Genomic DNA, 23,891 nt, shown 5'->3' with positions numbered 1-23,891 from the left:
GCATAGAGTCACTTAACGACACAGAAAAGTACACTAGAAAAAGCACTGGAGTAGGCTGCAGAGATCTGTAATCCAGTTCCGCCTATACCACTTAAAAGCTTTGTGACCTTGGACAAGACTTTACTACAATTAAGCTTCAGTTTCTGCATCTATATAATGGGGAGTATGCCCTGACCATTTCACAAGATTGTTTTGAGGAACAACTGAAATAATGTAAACATATTTTGCAAGCAATACCATGTTATAAAAAACATAAGGTTTTATTAATATTTATTTCAATGGTAGAATACACATGAGAATATTTCAGTACTGTGATATTATTCATTTACCAATTAACGACCAAAAATTGTTTGACTCCATTTTAACAGATTAATAGAAAAATGGGCAAAGGTCAAAAAAATTCACCAGAAATTCAAATGGCCAACAAATTATCATACATTATTATCATATTAGTAGGACTATCACTCATCCATCCATACATCCATCTGTCCATCTCTCTGCATGTGTATACACATTTTTAGAAGTTATTAGTTTTCTCTTAACAAAAACAGACATATTCTTGTTTAAAAGATGAAGAAATTGAGGCACAAAAGGTTAAGCCTTTTATCTAAGTAGAGTTGCATCCTTGAGATTAAAACACAAATCTCTTAACTATGAAAACCAATACTATATTTAGCATTCATGTTTCTTCCTTATTAACATGAAACTCTAATAAATGAAGGGCATATGGTTCAAATTCTAATCCTACTTTTAAAAATAGCAAAAGTAATTAAAGAAGAATTTCTATCCTTTATTCATTTCTCCTAAAAACAATTAAAGAAGATTTCATTTATAACTCAAACACTTCCAAAAAGCCCCTTCCTACACCGTTCAGTCCACAAGTTACTCCAGGCTTCTCAAAAGCCAAACTCCCCAACTGGGTACCAACCTCCAAAACCTTTCTCAATCCAGCCCAAGCCACTTTTCCCTCCTTTGCTCACATCTTTCCTCTACTTACTCTTTAACTATGTAGCCTGACCTCTCTTCATCCTGAATGAAAGGAATCCTTCCTCTTTCATTAGGTTGAAGACTGGCGAATCTGACCAAGCAATTTTAGTAGTGATTTTCAGGATGGGGTAAAGGCAGAAGACACTCAATAATTCTGTACTGTCACCTAATAATTCTGTACCACTCACCTTCTCTGAAAATTTTCTTAGTAAATTTATAGAAATGGAATTAACTGGCCAAAAAGTATGAATATTTAAGTCTGCCAAAATATCCTCTAGAAATTTACCATATTGTTGATAATACTGCTATGAGCAGTGAGACTAGCCCATTAAGGAAAACGGCATGAATAATAGTACCAAAAAGCACAGCCAAACCCCACACCTAGTTCATACAGTGTGAACAACAATGAGATATAATGTTTCCAGTTATTAAGCTGGCCAAGTTTGGGTTTTTCTTCTTTTTAATGGCAACAATCTACTAGCAAAGCAGAGAATGTGTGTGAGTGTATGGTACTTCCACATATAATTAGTATAAAAGATGAGGCAATCTATCACCTAGCCATATTTCTCCAAGAAAACACTTAATAAATACCAATTAAATACTAATAATCAAAGAAACAAATTTTTTTAAGTTAGGAAGATATGTTTTTGCCTTTCAAAATCATACAAGAATTTTGGAAGATCTATTTACAAGTAGATAGAAGTAAAAGACTGCCTATGGAGGCAAAACTTCTGTGGAAATTAAAATGCTAACTTGAGAGCTATTTGCAGAGTTCCCATGTGAAAATTACCAGCACATATTTTGGAATGATAACATTTGAAATATCAGGGCAAAGGAAAAGATACCACCCCGGGGATTGACAAAATTAAGCAAACTGTCATGAATAGAGTTAGACTGAAGTTATTACCCATATCTTTTAGCCATAATAAAAATGTAATGACTACCAGCAAGAGAACATGATCCTCTGATCTGAACAGACTTACCATCTCTGATAGGTGAGAACATGTCACCTAAACTACTTTTTCCAGTATCATCAAAGCTAGAGAAATCCTGATTTTTTCCACTGTCTGTTTCCTTAGTTAAAATATCTGTATTTATGCTTCGAGGCAAACCTGATAGGAATTAGATATAAAAATAAGTGTTACTACATCTAAATAAATTTATCAGAAGCTAGGTTCCAAAAATTAATGCATTACCCACATTATTGGTAATATTAACACTGCAAGCATGAGGACAAGAAAGCAGAATACAACAATAGCTCAGTTAACATTTGCATGGAATGAAGGGCTCCTCAAAAGCCAATTAACTTATTTATCCATATAACACCACCAGCCATTTTGATGGAACTTTTCTAAAATAACTTATTTTGCCTCCGTCTTAAACAAAGTATACTGACCACAACTTATTTTTGTTACTGACTGACTCACTCTTATGATCACCTACAAACGATTTTTTAAAAGCCTGTAAGGTGTATCACACAATGCCTAACATATAGCAGCATCAAGTAATGCCAGTTCCTTTTCCCAGCTTGCAGTGAATGGACATCTCTTTTTCCCCTTCTGTTTTTGCTTCACTAACAGTGTGAGCTTAACATTGCTCTCAGCATTATCAACCTCAAATGACTTCACTAACCTCATGAAAGTTTACTAAGAGGAAGGAAAACGGAATACCAAACTCATAAAGAATAGGAAAGTAGATATCCTAAGGAGGCAGGCAGCAGTTTATTCTCAGTCAGAGTGGAGGCATGCCTTTAGGCCAGGGACTTTGTCAGATGAACTCTGCAGGCTCAGTAGCTTCTTGCCCATTTTTGGGTTAAAGACTGAGTTCTAGAGATTCAAGAGCTTTGATGAAAGTCTGGCAATTCAATCGGTAGCATGTTACAGCACTACATTTTAAAAAGTGTTTTGTCATTTATTTCCAAAATAAAAACTGAAAAGCCTGGGAAAAAAACAAAGAACAGCCAGTATATCCAAAAATGTCCAAGCCTGGCTAATGAAATAAATTTTTCTGATAACACCTGATAGAAAGTTAAAATAGAACCAAACATTTGTATATCACCATCATGGAAGGGTGTTTACACTAAGACTAAGAGTTAAACTGTTTTAAAGAAGAAATTTCCTCTCTTTTTACCAGGTCCCAACCTGTCTGAATGCATAACTTTAGCCTCTGGAACTTTAGGAAACAGAAATTTGGTATCATTTAAAATACTGCTAAAGCCTTAATTTTTTACTTCTTAAATAAATGTTTCCTACTGAAAATAAGTGCTAGCAACAAGTCTGCAGAGGCTCTTTTCAATAACTAAATCAGGACGCCTTCAGTAGAAGAAACATGAATTTTTTTTCAAACTTTAGACTTATTTTACTTGAAGCTTAAAATAATAGTAATAGTGATAATCATAATCATGATGACAATATTAGCAATAGCATAATTTACAAAGTGCCTACAACGTGCCAGGCACTTTTGATACATTTTCCCTGATTTTCACAGTAATGCTAAACGTTAAGTATTATAAATGGAAGAGAAAAATGAGATTCAGAGTGGTTAAGAAAACTGCCCAACGTCACCCTAATAGGAAGTGAAAGCCCTGAGACTTAAGTCTAACATACTCTCAGTGTTTCAGAGGGGGGAAGGTACATGGGCATGCACACGTGCGTGTGTGTGTGGAGAGAGAGAAAACAATGAAGCAAATGTGGCAAAAATGGGGAATTTATAAATTTTACAAAATTTATAAAATGGTGAACCTGCTAAAGGGTATTAGAACTCAGGAGTTCTTTGTACAACTATTGAAACTTTTTTATAAGTTTGCAATTATTTCAAAATAAAATAAACAAAATGTCTAACTCTTTGTGGGTGCACAGTAAACATTCATTTTGCCAGAAACTTTGCTCATCAGCCAAAAGTTATCATTAATCAGTGACCCTCAACACCCAAGTCTTCCATTTTCTAATTAACGCTGTCATCGTTATGCACGAGCTTCCTGGATAAAAACTAAATGAATAACAGGGAGGCTTCAAAAAATTTACAGTAAATGAGAGAATCTTTCTTTCATTTAATTTTTGAAAGTTATGAATAAAATTAATACCATGAAAATAAAATAATTTTTTAAAATAATGACAATTTCATAATACAGTTAATTCAACACCTTGGCAAACATTACTTAAAGTTATATTTCAAAAAGAATTTCTTCTTTTAAATAGAGAGTAACACTATTTGTTTCCAGGAGTTCTGAAGAACCTAATTACTTTTCTACATAGTATGTAATGATTTTTCTGTAAGGATGATGTAGATATTCACAGAAAATTTACAGTGAATATACTTATTATTTTTAAAAAACTATTTCACACTATCAAGTCTAACAAATTACTTTTCCTTCTACTTGGAAATAGTAAACTCACTCACTGAGAAGGCACCAAAACACATTTTTGTCCAAGTCAAGTACTTGTCCTGAAAATTAAAAAAGACATGGATACATCCATTTCTAATGAGACTATTTTGGAAATATCTACATATACCATGTAGACTTTTAAAAATATGTCGCAAGTTGACAGTATAGCATAATTTCTTAAAATAAAAACAAAAAGGTTTTCAGGAATTTAAGGAATATGATCCTTATTGTCGCAAACAATATTTTCTACAATAAGTATGAGGAAGCTTATCATATATACCTTCACAAAGTCTAAATGAATTCTTTAAGAATAGTTTCATCAACATGATTATCAGAGCAGAAGAAATTATTTAAAAACTGCAATATTTTCATTTATGTTTATTTCATTATTTTATTTTAACAAACAACCAATATTCTGCTTAATATGTGCCAGGCACTATCCAGCACTTAAAACTCATCACTTGACTCGCTTTCCATTCTGAATTGTGAAATAAAAGAAGTCATTAATAGTTTTCTTTTTTTTTTAACTCAGAGATGGAATCATAATAGCACCATCAAAGTTTCACATTCTCTACTGATTAATCGGAAGACACAATGGAAAGTCATCCAGTCTGTAGTGGCATTAAGGATGAACAATTTCTAAATTGGCATTATCCCATTTTTAAGATAATCAGTATTTCTTACAACAGAACTTTAGCTAAACAGAATAAGTGAAATATCTTTCATTTACTTAAAAAAATTTATAGCTAAAGTTAGAATTTTCGCTTCTTCAATTTTCACTATCTACTAATAATTTTACCTAAATACTCAAATGAATTTGAGTTCTGGACACTAGAAGAAAGTGCTAATGATAAGTACTTGGAAGGGGAAACTCCGAATACTATATACAAGCAACGTTTACCTGCTTTGTCTTGCACAGCAACTGTTCCTTTCCCCACAACGGTTGTCATGGGCTGTGGCAGAACCGTGGCAATGGAAGGGGTGCTCACTTCTTTGACAATTCCGGAATTCGGAACTCCTCCACTAGCGGCGCTCACATTAATGCTTCGTTTGCTCACAGCTGTGGGCTTAGTTGAACAGCCTTTATTTAAACTTGACTGAAATGTAATGGAATATTTAAAAGCTCAGGTTTCTAATGCTCCATACTATACATTAATATTTTATAAATTCCCTGTTAGGTTAAAAAAATATATATTTTTTCCCTTACAAATCTTAAGCTTGCTAGTGGATCTGAGAGTTTCCCTCTGAACCAAAAAAGTCTTTTAAAACATGTTTGAAGACAGAGAAATATAAGAATTAAGTGTGAAAAAAAAATGGTTTTAAAATTAAGTATCAAATGGCTTTGTATTAAAATTTTTTAAATGCTTTCATATAAAAATGATTAGAAAGCAAAACTACACTGTGTGATTGACAACATATGATGTCCACATTCTGAGCTAGATTTATTTAATAAAACAAAAAATGCCGAAAAGAAAGAAAATACCCTACCTTAGAAAGAGGAGTGGAGTACTGAAATGCTATACACTGCACAGATGTCTTGTGAGCACTGATGGTTTTAACGGGTGATTTCAACGTCCTTAAATCATACTGATATATTTTCCCACGGGAAGATCCAATCGCCAATGTGGCTCCATCGGGCATGAAATCTACTGCAGTGAGAGGAGCATCAGCCACTAAAGTTTTCACCAGCCTGAGGAACAGAGGACATGTGAGTGTACGAGGTATATACGCTTATATGACATATAAATAACTGCAGAGCAAAACCAAAATTACTTAGAATTTGGTAAAGTTACTTAGAAGACACATCCCAAATACTTGTTTAAAGCAGAAATTTAGAATTAGACTTGGAGACATTTCCAATACAACAGCATGTTAGGAACTGCTGAACCCTCCATCCTATTTTTCTATTCATTTCCAATAGATTCATTCTACATCTTCTAGAAGCAGCACCTATTTCTTTGGGTAATTATCACTTTGGCAGTGAATGTGACAGAATTCCTGGGCGTTACACCATAGGCAAGAGCTCTAGCCTCAGGTTAAGGGGATCCTAAGCATCCCCTTGTCATTGACTGGCCTGCACAGGCCTCAAGAGGACTACGACCTTTCACAGGGAGCAGCTGCTACTTTGTTCCTAGCTATGGATCTCTGGACCAAAAAGCTAACAGAATCCATGTGGCTTGATCCTCAGGAAGCTAATACAGAAAAATGGATACCAGTCTGCTGAAGCTGAGCTCTTTGCTGGAGTGTCTGGTATAAGAGAGGAATGGTTTATAACTCTTAGGGTTCTCAGGAAATTAGTTCAAAAAGAAAAGAGTAAAACAGAAAAAAAAAAAAAAACAGAGTGAAATAACTAAGAGTAAACTGTTAACAAGGGCTGACAGTAAGTCCTTCCCTGGTGGTGATATTACCATTTTCTTCCACGTGATCTTTAGATACTGTTAGGTGTCTTGAATACACCTGCAGCACCCTTACAGCTTTTTTCCCTTTATTCTTTTAGATAACCAAGCACATCTCTAACTCTAAGAAGGACAAGAAGGTACAATGGACTCAGATACTTAGAAGATTTTGTACTCTTTAGCTCTAGATCAGTGGTTCTCAACGGTGGCAAACTTGCTTATTCTGGGATGCTACTGGCAGTGGATAGAGGCCAGGGATGCTGCTGAACATCCTACAACGCCCAGGACAACCAAGAATTAACCAGCGCAGATGTTAATAGTTTAGAAACCCTGCCCTAGATAATGAATTAACTTTAAAGCAAATTAATTATATTGCTTTAAAAATATACAAATTTAGTTGTATTTTGAAAAAGAATAATACGCATGTGTGCTAAAATAAAGATGTGAAATCATTAACATGCTATCCCTCAACATTCACCACCCAGAAGTACTCTGAAGAATACTCAAGCTTTGTCTATTTTTTTCTGCAGGGGAAGAAAAAGAGAAAATTCTATCTTACTAGATTATCAAGTACACAAACTTTAGATCTTCTCAATGTTAATGAGAGGTCTATATAAATCACAAACATATCTGCTAATGAGATGATAATCATGTTACTATATTAAGAAATGAGCACGTCTCACTTACTTCTTACTTGAAGTGTCATAGAGAATGATTCTTTTATCCAAGCCTATAGTTACAAACAGCAGTTCATTGACAGGAGAAAAACAGATGCCTGAAGCTGGAGCTTTATGTGTACTGCCAAAGTTATGGTACGGACTCTGACCATTCACATCCCAGAGAGTAACTACTCCGTTATCCAAAACACTGCCCAGTAGCGATTTCTTAAACAAGGAGTACTTTAAGTGCCGAACAGACTACAAAAATAAGAATAAATCTTATGTAATTGTAAGCATTCATAAGAACATTTTACATAAACTATATAAATAACGGCCAACTCCACTAATCACAAAGGATTTAGGACTTCTCTGGTTTATAGAGTAACAGGTTTCAATCATGACAACCATAAAATCATTTAGTGGACTATAAGATGACCCCAAGACATAACCAATGTACTAGTAATTGAATATTTGTCATGATTTTATTATCGTGGAGTACAGTTACCTCAATCTCTTCTTTTTCAAAGGAAGAATACAATACATTGAGATTAACTACATGAATTCATCAGGGTTAGAACATCCACCATAAATAAAACGCCCAGTCACAACAAAATCACAAATAAGAATAAAGGAAAACTGGCAGGGAATAAGCAATATTTCATATTTGTTTTCTGTATGTATTTTAGATATTTGGATATATTTATTTAAACTAAGCATCTGACATGCTGGCAATTCAACACTTGAAGCATAATAAAAAATTAACTAATCCACAAAGGGGGAATTGGCAACTCTCTAGACTGGGGATGAACCATATCCATTGTTTCAAAAGCATCAGCCTGAGGGCAATGCTGGCCTTTCTCTAAACACTGGTCCGTGGAGGCAGTGGAGACATTCTCTCTTTCTAGTTTCTGCTGGACCAGAATAAACAAAGATCCACTTTGAGTAAACAGGTCTTGGATTAAAACTGAATGAATTTCATCTACTGTTACTAAAATGCTGCTTTCAAACTTGTACTGATATTATCATTTATTGTGCTGAAAATTAAGTGTTTTACATTTAAGCTAATTTTTCTCTGTGCAGAAACAGCAATGTAAGCATAGAAATTAATATTAAGTAGAATCCACAAGAGAGGGAAACTGGCTGTAAGACACCTTCGAACAGTTAAGTTACAGCGCCAAGTCAAGCAACGAATCAGGTTCTAGGAGGCAGATAGCAGCTATACATACAGGTCCCAGCTAAGACCGGCACCGAACAAAAGTCTAATGTGAGAGCTTCTTATTTTTCTATCTAGTTTAACCTATCACACTCCAAAAGGATTTGATACCAAAGCTTTTACATGTTAGAAACCCATTTTCTACTTACTTCTAAGATGTTTTAAAAGAACATATATCAGCCTTCAACAGCAAAAAATATTTAGGAATAACACAAAACAAATTGAGTCTAAGGAAACAAAAGGAGTATTTGTTATTCAGACACCTAAGGTAAGATAATTACTATAGTCATCCATTAAATTTGGCTCCTCATTTTCATTTGGCTAAAGTACAAACCAAAAATGTTCGATAATATTTTCCATTTTTGTTGAGGAAAAGTATATCCATCTGAATAGACAAATCTTTCCTCTGATCTATACTCAAGGAAAAGTAAACTACATGAACCTTGACCATATAAAAGACATAGAGATCCTTAGTGAATTAATGTTTATAGAGTCATACATCAACCTATCAAAACATAACCACAACATTAATTTTTAAAAGGTTTCTGCAGTACTTTAAGAGTTCATACAGTTATGATCCTTCATATAATCTAAATAATTATATTAAATTAAATGTACAAGAACTTTAAAAAATTAACACCATTAAAATCATAGACCTTGTGCATTCTCAAAATTTGTAAAGTTCAATCTCTTAGTTAAAATCATACACCTTGTGCATTCTCAAAGTTTGTAAAGTTCAACCTCTTAGCCACAGTAGGAATTTGCTAAAACATCCTTAAAATATGGTCATCCAGAATCTGCTTGAATGTGGTGAGAACAAGGAGCTTACTACTTTACATAACAGAACTTTACCAATAGATAAAAACATATTTCTTGGTTAAGTCAAAACCTAAATTCCATATACTGCTTCAAATTCTGTGGACCTATATGGGAAGCCATTAAGAAAAGAAAAAAAAAAGTGGCTAAAAATCATAAATCTTCCTCTCAGATAAACCTGGATTTAAGTAGAGCTCAGCCAAACTCCGTATGACTTGGGTAAATTATTTAAATTTTCCAAGCCTCAGTGTTCCCATCTACAAAATATAAAATATTCTTGTTTGCCTGTCAAGGTTATTTTGAGGATTAAATAGCATTTCTGCACAGAGCCAGGGACATAGTAGCTGTTGCCACTATTTTCACAGGTTTCTGACTCTTATTCATGGTTGTTTATGTACCCATTCAATCTTTTTTGCACATAGTTTTTTAAAAGACCCTTAGGTAGCCACACTGATTTCTTTAAATGCCTCCTCTCTCTCTCTCTTTGATAACAGACCTTCATTTCTGAACTTTCTACATCTATTAAATCATCATCTCTTTAGAATATCATGAAGAGAGCATCCAATGATCCTGGAGAAATGAAGTATTAATTTACTGAAGTATATTTAAAATAAGTATCCATTCATTTTAGTATCAGCAGTACTTAGTAAGCCCCTATCTTGTTCCAGATTCAAGTTATTTCTAAGAAAAAAAATCTTCAGAAGCTGATAAAAGAAACCCCAGCATTTTAAGAAGCAATGCTATTTTGTTCTTACATTATTATTACATAGGAATGCGTGCACTTGTGCAGGAGGGAGGTTGTTTCCAAATATGAAAAATCTGTCACTCACTATAGATGAGGGGTTGGCAAACTTTTTCTTAAAGGGTCAGAGAATATTTTACGCTGTTGTACTGCAAAAGCAGTTACAGGCAATACATAAATGAATGAGCATGCCTCTGTTACAATAAAACTTTATTTAAAAAAATAATGGCCAGCCCACGGGTCATAGTGTGCTGACTTCTGCTATCAATATTTGGAAATTAAAAAAAAAATCACAAAAAAGAAAAGAAAAACTATCCATAATGGCACCACCTGGAGAAAAACTGGTTAACATTTTGGGGGATATCCTTTATGTATTTTTATATTTGTATATGTTTGTGTGCATTCAGTAAAGTATCAACAGAAAACTTGGGATCATACTTTATTAATATAAAGTTAGCCATGTCATTAATATTTTCTACTACATGATTTTAATAGCTGGATAATAATGAATGTATGAGTATATCAATTTATCTAAATAACTAATGTTGGACATTTAGATTATTTCCAATTTCCCAGTACCCTGACTACTATCATTTTTAAAAATTGCTAATTTATAAAAGAATTTGTATTTCATTGTTGTTCACGCTTTAAAGGTTCTTGGTTGAAAAATGCTAAGTGACCATTTGTCTTCCTTCTTTTGTGGATTGTCCATTAATCTACTTTGCTTATTTTCTATTGGGCTATTAAGATTTTTTAAATAGTAATTTGGAATTGATCTTAATATAATAAGGACATTAAAGCTTGCTCTCATAGGTATAAATATTTATCCCATTTTCCTTTCAATTTTGTTGATTGTTTTCAGGTCTTCCTTTTTGTCAGATTTTAAATTTTTATGTACTTGAATTTATCAAACTTGTCCCCACGACTAAGACTTTGTTCTCATGCTTAGAAAAGCCTCCCCTTTGCAGAGATAAGAATGTACATTCATATTTTCTTATAGCTTTAGTCTCATATATATACACACTCTAGACACTATATACATGTATTTACATATAGAGTCATACATATATACACACACACAAATAAATATATACAGTATCCTTTTGAGTCCACCCCCTCCTTCTTCTCGCTTTCCAGTGTCTTATTTCAAGCACTAATCAACCACCACCAGAGCTACTGCTTGCCTCCATTCTCAAGGGCTCACCAGCCATCCTTCACACTACTGCAGCAATAACCTCTTCAAAACTGCAAACTTCAACATATTTCTGTCTTGCTTAAAATCCTTTTAACTGGAGGACTCTGAGAAGACAGTAGTTACGGTGGTGACAGCATCTTTGAATTTCCTTGAATTCCCCGTTTGTGTGTGTGTGTGTGTGTGTGTGTGTGTGTGCAGATAAGACTTAATAAGCAGGCTTGAGACTGCCTATCCTTACAAAGCCAAAGTCCTGCTTTCAAGGTTGGCCCTTGGCTGGCACTGGGAACTTGGATTTTGGGAGGGTTCCCACTATGCTAACTGATAAAGAGTGGCTCACTGACTGATAAGAGTGGCTAACTTTGCCTAAAGTGTTTGTGCAAAACATATGGTTTATAGCTGAACACCTACGTTCCTTGAGAGTTTAGAATTTCGGCACATGCTAGGCAGAGGTTGCCTGGGTAACCAGCCGCCAATAAAAACCTGTGCAGTGAGTCTCTAAGGAGCTTCCCTCGTTTCATACATGTCACAGCGTGATGCTAGGAAACTAAGTACATCCTCTCCACTGAGAGAGAACACTCAGAAGCACACACCTGGTTTCCTCAGGACTTCACCCAGGTGCCTCTTCCCTTTGCTGATCATGCCTTGGATCTTTTCACTGTAGTAACTCACAGCCATGTGTATGACTCGGTGTTGAATCCTGTGAGTACTCTGAGTGAATCTTCAAACCTGGTCTTGGGGATCCCCAGCACCATGAGTGTGAGTGAGTGTGTGTGTCTGCGTGTGTATTTTACAGACAGATAGCAAACCAGACAGCAAAACTAAAATCCCATGAACAACGTTTACAACAAAACTAGACAATAGGTATCCCCATGAGCCCCAAGATACATGCTAGTAGGTCAAACAAGTAACAGCCACAAGTCCTTTAGAGTATTAGTGTCTGTGCTGGAGGATGCAGAAGGAAATAACAGGGAGTCTGAGGCAGATCTGAGAACAGGAAAGGCCCAAAATAGCCAGAAGTTTTTCACAGGAAAGTGTGGTGGCCAATGTGACAACATCAGGTGAAGCCAGGAATACCCACTACATTAGTGGGTCCGTACAAGAGGACTGCCGAAAGGTCCCAAGGGCGAGGGCAGTTTAGCCTCAATGAACTCCCAAAACTGACCAGTCAAGGCACCTCTCTCCAGGTCAGGGCACCACACTGAGGAGACTGTGCTAGGAGTGGTGGCAAATCTGAACAGGGTGGAGTCAACAGAGCCGAAGGAAAGCAGAAGTTCACATACAAGCAGGGAAGTGGAACAAAGTCAAGCACCTCAGAAAACAAGTCGCTACTATTTTAAAAAAATACCTGAAAACAAGAGGGAGCTCTGTAAAGTTAGAAAACACACTCTGAACTCCATCTCTGTCTAGAAGTCCAGGGAAACTATCTTCACAGATAAATCCCATACACAGTTATTATGAGAACAAGAGAACGAGAAGAAAGACATTCTCAACAGATGACCAAGATGACAATAAAATGCTATACGACATTAAAAAACAACATAAATCATAATTGGAAAACTCAGAAATGAGATGTCAGAACTTGGAAAAGAATTAGGAATTTTAAAAGTTTCTTCAAAAATGAAGGCTAACTTAATAGGAATATAAGAATGAACAAACACAGCAGACAACATCTTAAAGATAGGTAAAAAGGAAAGAATTTTTAAAAATCAAAAATAAAGGAAAAGTTAAAAATGATTTGAGAGAAAATAATAAATTACTGAAGATAAGAAGATCCAACAAAGAAAAAAAAAGATAAGGAAGATAATGAATACTCAAAACTATACTTCAAGAAAACTTTCCTGAAAGAACAAAACATTTGAAACTACATATTAAATGAGCACACCATGTACCTATGAATAGCAATACAGAATAACCTATGCCAAGACACAGTCTAGTAAAATTACTGGATTTAAAGAAAAATATCCTTTGGACATCTAGGGAAAAAGAACAAGCAACTCATAAGGAATAAAATACTTAAATTACCATCAGACATTTGAGATCAAAAGTGATAGAGTAGGGGCCAGCCCCATGGCGTAGTGCTGGGGTTTGAAACATTCCGCTTCAGCAGCCTGGGTTTGCAGGTTTGGATCCTGGGAGAGCAGATCTACACCACTCATTAGCCACACTGTGGCAGCAACCCACATATAAAGTAGAGGAAGATTGGCACAGATGTTAGCTCAGGACTAATCCTCCTCAAGCAAAAAAAAAAAAGAAAACCAAGGAAGACAGGCAACAGATGTTAGCTCAAGGCTAATTTTCCTCAGCCAAAAAAAAAAATTATAGAGTAACATACTTAAGCTCCTCAAGCAAAGGAAATGTGAGCCTGCTACTGAGTTACATTGAAAGAGAATTTGTAATCCCAAAGAAAAAGTCAAAAGCATTAGATATATACTTACGGAAATATTAACATACGGTGCCTGCTGTGATTATAAAAATTTGGAAAACCTGCAACTAAGATAGACAACTACATACCAGGGGGGATTTGGGAAGATAAAGCAGAAAAAAAAAAAAAAGATTGGCAACAGTTGTTAGCTCAGGTGCCAATTTAAAAAAAAAAAAAAATTTGGAAAATACCAAAAATACAGAAATGTATAGATAAATTGGCATTTGAACAATGGAATATCATGCAGCCATTAAAAATTATGGTCATGAACACTAGTAATAAGGGAATACCTGAGATAGAACACTAATGAGAAAAAGTAAAAAAACAAGATTGGATCAACAGAATGATTATAACTGTATGGAAAGAAGACAGAGCTACACATAGAAACCCTGCAAGAAAACATTCTTCAAATTACTTCCAAATAAGAAAATTTAGAAGGGAAGAAGGAAAAGAATTAGCCTTTAAGAAGTAATGTATAAAAATATAGATCAGAAGTTTATTTTATGCCAACATGCCCAAGAACATAATATATAGGCCAGACAAGTATACACGAATACTACAGAAATGTATCAAGAGAATCACGGACACACTATCATGTGATGGTACACCATTGCTCCTACGTAACATAAAGGAGACCTATTCCAGGTATGAAGCTTTGTGGTCAAACTTTCTGAGTGCCGAAATTCAAGTATAAACACAACCAGTCAACTAAGTTAACCAAATCAGAATTAAACTCATTCTTGATAAAATTAAAAATTATTTACATTTACCAGAACTCTGTACTCAAACTAGCTTATTAATACTTACAAAATCTTTACCTAAACTATCGAAAATTTCACTGAAGAAAATGGACTTCATAAACACATACTGAAATACACTGTATTTAAAATCTCACAGAAAGCCTGCTACATTTATGATCATTTTTAAATCTAAGCAACCAGCGAAACAGACGCCCATCTCTAACTGCTCTGAAAGGGGCTGCGATTTGGGGAAGGAAGCGCAGGCGAGCCTGTGTGCAAGCCTCGGCCACACACACACCCGCCCGGCAGTGACAGGGATCACAACCCGAGAAGCCTGGCACCCGGCGGCCCTACAGAAGCAGCCAGGCTCCTCCCCGCAGAAAGACGCTGTGATCCACACAAAACCAGAGAGCTCCAGGGCGGCTCAGACTCGTCAAGGAAGGTTCTCAGTATTCTTCAGGCAACCTCATCTCTGATACGAAATTCAGTATAACGCCGATTCAGTGAGACTCCAAGGTTTTGTCATTTTTGCTAAGAAATCAATTTGATAATTTTTAAAGATTTCAAATTCTTGGGGCCGGCCTGGTGGCACAGCAGTTAAGTGCGCACGTTCCGCTTCGGCAGCCCGGGGTTTGCCAGTTCAGATCTCGGGTGCGGACATGGCACTGCTTGGCAAGCCATGCTGTGGTAGGCATCCCACAAATAAAGTAGAGGAAGATGGGCACGGATGTTAGCTTAGGGCCAGTCTTCCTCAGCAAAAAGAGGAGGATTGGCAGTAGATGTTAGCTCATGGCTAATCTTCCTCAAAAAAAAAAAGATTTCAAATTCTCGATTGTTCATAGAAACAAAACTTGAAAAATTTTAATTTAATCATCAGATGTGCCCTACCTGCTATTTTCCTCAATCACCCAGATCCTATCCATAGTAAAACTAATGAACATAGAAATTGGGCTGGATAACAGTGTATTTGAATTGAATTATGTCAATTTTTTGACAGACTTGAAATTTTTATGAATATTGTTTACATTTAAGAAATGAATATTTAATATATTTGAAATCTTAAATGAATTTTGAGAAATCTTAATTAAATAATTTTTTAAATGAATGCTCAAGTAGCAATTCTATGCTTTTGGTCAATAACAGTTAAGCCATAACGAAATCATTTGTAGGAAAGAAACTAATTTAAAAACACTCCAAAGATTTCAATTATGCTGCCTGTAAATGGCAAACATAAGTATGCAGAATCACAAAAACTGTGACTTTCCTCACTAAGAAAACTGAGACGGCATACTTACACACACACGAACCAACTGGCATTTCCTAGCCCATGGCGTCTGTTTTAAATAGAAGAAAATGAAATAATATGGTACACAAAAAAATACATAAACATTTGTTCCAGGGAAATGGAAAAAACTAACACACTCCAGTTCAATTTCTTGACCTTCTTTAATGCTTTCCTTATTTTAAGTGAGTCTAAAACACAAAATACGATTATTAGGTCAAATTGCAACTGGTACATTAGCAGGGGTTTGGAGGGAATGAGTTAAACCTAAAGATGCTCAAACCAGTTCAGGGAAGTGAATCAGAAGAGCTATTAATATGATTATTCACTAAAAGCTCACACTAAAGTTCACTGATCTCTTACAAATGTTAGGAACTATGTTCAACACACTCAGCATCTCATTTAGCCCTCAAAACAAAACAAAAACAACCCTGCTGAAAGTCTATTCTCATTCTCACTTGACAGATGAGGAAAAGGAGGCTTGAGAGTTAAGTAACTTGCCCAGGTTCACACAGCTGGCTCTCCAAATAAATGTGGGACTCACAATGCAAAGCTATACCAGAAGACCCTATAGAGACACCACGTGCCCAGAAGGAGCAGCAGGCACATGAAAATCTCAGGTTCTGGTTTATGAGACCTCGCACAAGAGCTAAGCTTTGAGCATTACTGTGTTCCTAAACTAGAAGATAATTTAAATTCAGTTTTGCTATGGAAACTAATCAAGGAAAACCCTTTGAAAACTAACAACGCAAAAACCTGTCACCCAGAATTTTAAAAGGTATTTCTTTAATGTGAAGCAAATTTCAGACTTCACAAAGTAACAAGACAATACTGCAAAGTTTCCTGAAGCTTTGGATCCTCAAATCCTTAAACATTCAGCTGCTCCTGAGCTAAAAAGAGATCCAAAAGGAAACAATACTATCACTCTTGAAGAGTTGATCTTCAAAAGTCAATTAAGAGTCTCGTGATCTGAAAGTGCTGGAGTCTCAGTTTTCCCATTTGTAAAATGAGAATACCATGCACCTCACAAACGAGAAGCAAAGACTAAACGAGAAAATGTAATATAAAGCAAGGATCACAGGACTTGAAACACAATGAACGGTAGTAAGGATGCTACGAAGGGGATGACCTCTGCCTGGAATGCTCTCTAAACCTTGTCACCACCTACACCCACCTCAGTGGCAATAGGATGGTCTTCGCAATAAATAATGCTGGCGTAATTACATACCTGTACAGAAAGTTGAACTCTCACGCCATACACAAAAATTAATTTGAAATGGATCATAATAAATATAAACTAGGAGAGTAAGACAATAAAGTTTTATCTAAAAGAAAACAAAGGACATTATTTTTAAGACCTTGGAGCAAGCAAGATTCTTCAAGAGGACAGAAAAGCAGCATCTATTAAAAAAAACAGTGACATACTAGACTAGCTTTCATTAAATTTAAAAATTTCTGTTCAATTAAAAAAAAAGGCATTAAGAGAGTGACAAGGCAAGCCTTAGGCCAAAAGAAGTTATATGCAACATGTATATCCAAAAAAATGACTCCCTCTGGAATATATAATAAACTACAAATCAATCAGAAAAACACAAATTACCTAATACAAAAAGGAGAAATGGACTTGAAGAGTCACTTCACAAAACAGTATATGAAAATGCACTCAACTCATTCAACACAGAGAAACGCAAATTAAAACCACAATGATACCACTAGTGTGGCTGAAAGTAGTAAGATAGACAACACTTGGTAAGTATTAGCAAAAACGTGAAGCAACTGGATTTCACGTGCATTGCTGACAGAAGAGTAAAATGGCACAAACACTTTAGAACACTTTTTGGCAATTTTTAATAAAGTAAAACTTAATACCTACCCTAAGACCCAGCAATTCTCCTCCTGAGTATTTACTCAAGAGAAATGAAAAGATATGTCCACAAAACACACTTGTACAGGAATCTTCAAGGAGCTTTATCGTAGCAGCTAAAAACTAGAAACGACTCACAAGTCCATCGACAGTAGAATGGACGAATAAATTGTGGCACATCCATACAATGGAACACTGCACAGAAGGACCACACTACGGACCACCATTCCACACGACAAAGCAAACACAATGAAGCTAAAGGAAGCCAGACACGCACAATTCTTTCAAGAAATATGAAGTGCAACTGGGAAGAGTGAAGAGGGAATCCTCTAGTGTGCCAGAAATGCTCTATATTTTGATCTTGGTAGTAGTTACACAGGTGTTGTGTATATAAAAATTCATCAAGCTGTACACTTAAGATATATGCATTTTATTATACGTAAGTTATATCTCAAGTGAAAAATTTTAAGTATTTTACACACAATTAAGCCAAGAACAACCACCAAAGCTAATGTTTTCAGGACTATTCCTTCATGTCTGGTTTTAATAAGAAAACTCTCTAGCAAGATACAATAAAAACTGAAATATAATAATATACATGGTAGTATCTGACCTAATTTTTAGGTTACTGAAAAGTTAGCTGTGCATTTATAAATCTAAATTTGTCATGCTTCTAGTGTACCAAAAAAAAAAAGGAAAAAATTACTCTATTTCCTTAAAAAGCAAGACATTTGAACACCAGATAAGATTTTTTTACAAAAGTTCCAATGTCCATGGGCCTAGGCTTTACATTTCCATAATCAAAATACAAATAAGCAAAAAAAAGAATCACGAAAACAAAACAATACTTCCTGCTTTTATGACAATGTTAATACATTCTCATGGCAAATCATTTATCCTCACCCATAAAATGCAGAAAGTAAGATTACCTCTAAGGGCTTTTTTTAGTTCAAGGACTCCACGATTCTGACATTCAACTAACCAAAAACTCTGATCAGCTCCCTAAATGCCTTCCAAAATAAAAGACAAATCTTTGGTCTGGCATTTAAGGCCCCACATCAACACTAGGTTCATGCTGACCTTTTCAATCTTTTCTCACACTGGCCCTATGTAAAACCCACACAGCTTCCTTTCTCCTTGTTTTGGTTCATGTGACTTCCTCCATGTAAAATAGCCCTCTCCTAACATTCTCTGTTGTATTAGCCTACGAAAATCTTTGTTAGCTCTAAATGTGTTCATCCATTCACGTGGTTATTGAGAATCTTTTCCATGTAAGGCATAAAGCTGGACAACTGTTGAGGACAAAGAAACAAGACATGGTTCCAACCAGGATGTGGGCACGCAAAGAGCTAATCCTAACACAAGTCAGAATACAGTAGTTAGCAAAGTGGTCAGTTCATGTCGTAATAAAAACAAAAAAACAAAAATCAATTAAGCCTTAGACCCAGCTGAAACCCTCCCTCCTTCAACTTTCCTTATTTTATTCCCAATCAGATCGTTTTCCCTCACTGTTCTCACTCACCAAAGATTGTTCGCTATCAATCACCCATAATATCATTTCTGCGTTCTCCCTTTTATTCCCCAATACATATGGAACTTGAGAAGACTTTTTTCTGCACATTTTTAATATCCACTAAACTTTCCTTAAACACTAAATACATACTATTCAAACAATGATTTTAAAATCTGCTTTTCAAAAGTGAAGAACTCCCATATTTTACCTAATAACCGTTATAGCCAAAGTGGTTACAATAAAAAGTAAGAATTAAAAGAAGTTGCACCTCATTAGAAATTTCTGTTGAGAATTTCATAGAAAATTAGCCAAGAATTAAATTTCTTGAGAAGCTCAATTTATTCTTTCAAGAATTTTATAGACTAATTTTTTATAAGGAAAAAATTTGACTAATTTTCCTTTAGAAAAAGTTTCCCTAAATACTCCTATATTAACCTGAAATACAAATAAACGTTGATACTTGAACTATCATATACTTAAAAAACAAAATTCAATGTACCCTGTGCCTAAACACACTCAATTATCCCATAGCCACCAGAGTATCTATGAACATAAGTACCCGTCTCGTAGCTGACATATTTTGAGCAAGCAACACTTCTGTAACTATAATGTCAGGGAAAGATTAATATCCATGTTTCAGGCTTAACCCATCAACAATTATTTGTATTTTGTTATAAATAGTTATATTCTAGGAGCATGTGACTATTCAATGGCATAAGTGAACTCATGTAAGCACCATAACCTAGTATGAATTAGCCTGTTATCTGAACACTTTTAAAACACTACCATTAAAAAACAGCTAGCTGTAAGCTTTCCAAGCAAGCTAAACGCAAATTTAAAATACTTAATTTTAAAAACTTAAATTCATTGTCTTACGTAAGACAATTCAAAATCTATCTTATCAGCTTTATTTTTGATAAATAAAAATAAACTGTACCTGGTTACTACCATGGCCAAAAGGAGTACTAGATAAATTAGTGGTTACACTGTGCAAAATAATTTCACCACTGAGAGATCCAGAAGCAATGTAGCAATCATTCCAATTATATGTTACACAAGTTACTTCATCTTTATGATCCTGAAAGAAAGAAATGAAAGTAAGTACAGTGCCACATAACCATCAAACAGCACGTGCTCATGTCTTTGTAAAGTTCATGTTTTGTAAATATTATATATTTGTCAATCTAATATTTGCTTTAACATTTTCCTCAAATAACCTAAAAAAAATTACTCAAACGAGCAGGAAACTATCTGATCAACACCAAGTCTTCTTAGGGAACAGAGGTTTATTTTTCATAACTATAATAATGATCAGGCACTCTTAAAACAAGAGACAGAAAGGAAAGGTAATTTTCTAAATGGCATTATGTCTACTTTCAAGAATTCATTTCCACTGACGAGTAACATTTATTGTAAGTTGACTATTATGAGAGTCCCTGCCCTTGAGAGTATTACTGTTCAACTGAGAAGACAGGACATTTAAATTAACATGAAAATGGCAGAATGAACGCTAAATGAGTGGTAGAGGCAAAGGGTCAGAGGAAAGAGAAGAGGCATCGCTGAGAACTGAGCCGACACAGGAAGCCTTATGGGAGACCTAAAGCTTGAGTTCAACCTTAAAGGATGAGTTAGGGAGAGAGGAAGAAACTAGACGCTGCAAAATGGAAGAGAGAAAAAAACAAAAGCCCCGAAGCCAGATGGAGCCACACTTGTTTGAGAGTTGACAGCAGCTGCTTCCATTTGCTGAGTACCTACTAGTGCTGGGAGCTTTACATGTTACTATTAATCCTAAGGAGGATCCTGGGAGGCAAGGTCATTTTTCTCATTTTGTTAACTAAAGGAGGCACAGAAAAGTCAAGAAACCTGTGCAAGCTCACATAAGTGCTAAGTAGTAGAGCCAGGATTCAATTCCAGGTCAAACTCCAAAGCTTGTTTTCTTCCCACTATACTAGGCTGTCTCCCAAATCCAAGGGGGAATCCACTTGGAGGAAATAAAACTGTTTGGTTTTGAACAAACTGAGTTCACAAGGACTATGTTTTCCAATGTCAAATTAGAGCTATCTAGCAGGAGCATACAAAAGTGATCAGGATTGGGGTAAACTTTTTAACAGTTTGGTGTCATATCTTGAAAATATAAACAAACTAACCTTTGTATCTAATAATTAGATTAATGTAGTATCAAGCATAGTAATATAATATCAAAGTAATGCAACATCAAAGAAGTAAGTGCTATCCTGAGGAAAAAATGTCTCATGGGGAGAAAAGAAAGAGCGGACATTTAGTGTATCATTCCCATTTGAGAAATTAAGAATGTGGGGTCCAAAACAATTTCTATGACTTTGTAAAGAGGCAGGTGTCTTCCTTATTTCAACTGTGGAAAATAAGTCATTCAGTAAACATTTACTAAACACCTACCAAGTGCCAGAAACTGTGTTATTACCAGGCAGAGAACCACAGAGGAAGGACCCAAAGGTGAAAGATTAGTTCCCCACTATCAAAATTAGTCAAATACTTGTTAACTGAACAAATGAAGCACTCTAAGAATTTCAAATAGTGAGAAAAGAAAAACTATCTGCAGTAATTGGGAAAGTTGAGGACGGAAAGATGAGCAGAAGTTTGCCATGCAGTAAGGAGGGATGGGAAGAAGTGAAGCCCCTAAAATGAGTGACAATATGGGACAAAACTGGCCATAGACTTCTAATCTCTTCTCCGTTCTGTAAGACACTCTATTCACCGTGAGTATATCCCTCTAAATAGCTTTAATTCAATTATTTCATAATTTAAAAGATTAAACAATGAATAATATCTGAATTTGCATCTCATCTTTGCCATTACTATTTGACACTCAACAAGTTCTTTAACATGTCTGAGCCTGAGTTTCTCTGTCTGTACTTAGGAATAATACCACCTGCTTTGCAGAGTTGTGGAGATAAATAGAATAAACGTTATGTTAAGCATAGCGGCCAGCATATCAAAGAACTCAATAAAAGTTAACTATTCTCATTATTGGCAACTTTTCAATTTTCCTGAAGACTCTTCAAAGTTTAGCTGATACCTAAAATAAGGAACTTGCAAAGGTAATACTTTAAATACCAATTATAGAATTATATTTCAACTTAGCTAAGAAAAAAAATTCTTCTAGTCCACAGCTCTAGTAAGAATTAACTCAATGACACTGAGATACAGTGTAGCAAAATAATGATCTATGACACTTGCTTGAAAATATTCTGAGGGTCTGAGGATTAGAGAGTAGAAGCGGGCATAGACAAAACAATACTGTCCATGAGCTGATCATTATTAATGTCAGATGATGAATACACAAGTGAGGGGTTAAAGGAAGTTCTTTCTCTGTGTACAGGCATGCCTGTGTACATACACAAATATGTTTAAAATTTTTCATATTAAAACTTTTTAAAAAGATGTAAAAATTATAAATAAAGATGAACTTCCAAATATTAAACGAACACAATAATGAAAAGCAATAAAGAATTCCAAAAGAATCCCACAACCAGAGGCTTTTCTGTGATGATTATTTTTATTTTCTGAAACTGCAAAAAGCTATTCAAAGAAATACTAATTACAAATAGTAAGTTATTTTAGAAAGTATTTCATTACCAAGATGCAAATACACACACAAAAATAACACAAACAGTAGTAGAGAACTAAGAAGCCAAACCCCCAATTCTGATCACTAAATCAAATACTGTCATCCCAAAATCACATTTCTTTTACAAAGTGCCTTAAAAAAAGATCTCTGACGACAACCAACCATGCTTTAGAGAAAATGAAGAAAGTGGTTCATTCAAACAAGAGTAGAGCTAAGTGAAAAAATAAGGAAAAAGTTTTAAACATCAATAATATGCATTGGTGACAAACATGGAGGGAAAAATAGACCAAAAAAATTAAGTTTTGGGCTAGCAGCATCTTTATTTACCCTAACGAATCTCACTTCAATTCTTAAGTATCTTATTTTTATCATAATAGCTCAAAATTCAAAGAAAAGTTTGACGACTACTCTAAACACATTGTGAGATACCCATTTCTGTAAGGATTAAAAAAAAAATTTCCTTACCTTAAGAGATCGATGAACTCTTTTTGATTTTAAATCCCAAATATTAACAGTGTTATTCAGGCCTCCGCTTACCAAATACATAGATGTAGAATTTAAACTGATGCATGTCTGCTTTTGCTATTAAAGAAAAAATAGTTACCTTAATTTAGTAGAACCCAGAGACGACTTTCAAGTCTCATCCAACACTTAGTAAGCACTTGAAAAATATTCGTTAAATTAATGCTATAAACACGCTAATACTTGTACTAAAAGATTCACCTCTCATCATCTTCTACATGGATCCAATAGCTTATAAGGGGTTCAAAAAGAATTCAAGGAAATCAGCCAGATTCATGTTCTCTCCCACGGAACAGGCGACGGAGGAAGCTTAGGACACTCGTCCTGCCTTAGGTGAGCAAGTCTTGGCCTCCCGTCAGGGCTTGGCTGCCCTTAATATCGCCCTTTAATAAAAAACCAGCTCTTGCACTTCCACAGGATATCTTAAATTAAAATCAACCCACAGCTCAGAAAATGCTAAAGGTAGAGGGGATATTAAAGAATATCTAGTTGACCCCTCAATTTACAGATGCAGAAAGTTTTATCAAGAGGACAAGATGCCCAAGTCT

The 23,891-nt window shown here is 35.1% G+C and overlaps 1 protein-coding gene across 11 annotated transcripts in view; it reads right to left on the bottom strand.

Annotated features, from left to right (window-relative positions):
- The window catches only part of NEDD1 (NEDD1 gamma-tubulin ring complex targeting factor), a 45,968-nt gene that overhangs the window by 13,014 nt on the left and 9,063 nt on the right, over positions 1–23,891 (bottom strand). The window contains exons 4-10 of one of the 11 annotated variants that reach the window (XM_014835044.3): positions 23,287–23,403; positions 20,152–20,292; positions 7,456–7,685; positions 5,861–6,062; positions 5,274–5,469; positions 4,387–4,431; positions 1,971–2,099 (exon numbers count right to left, since the gene is read on the bottom strand). In XM_014835044.3, coding sequence (XP_014690530.1) covers positions 1,971–2,099; positions 4,387–4,431; positions 5,274–5,469; positions 5,861–6,062; positions 7,456–7,685; positions 20,152–20,292; positions 23,287–23,403 — 1,060 coding nt within the window. The remainder of the gene's footprint in view (positions 1–1,970; positions 2,100–4,386; positions 4,432–5,273; positions 5,470–5,860; positions 6,063–7,455; positions 7,686–20,151; positions 20,293–23,286; positions 23,404–23,891) is intronic. The other 10 variants (XM_070507112.1, XM_070507115.1, XM_014835042.3 and 7 more) reach the window with 10 other exon arrangements.

The sequence above is a fragment of the Equus asinus genome, chromosome 4, assembly GCF_041296235.1.
Source record: "Equus asinus isolate D_3611 breed Donkey chromosome 4, EquAss-T2T_v2, whole genome shotgun sequence".
Lineage (NCBI taxonomy): Eukaryota > Metazoa > Chordata > Mammalia > Perissodactyla > Equidae > Equus > Equus asinus.
This window is presented reverse-complemented; position numbering and strand designations above follow the sequence as displayed.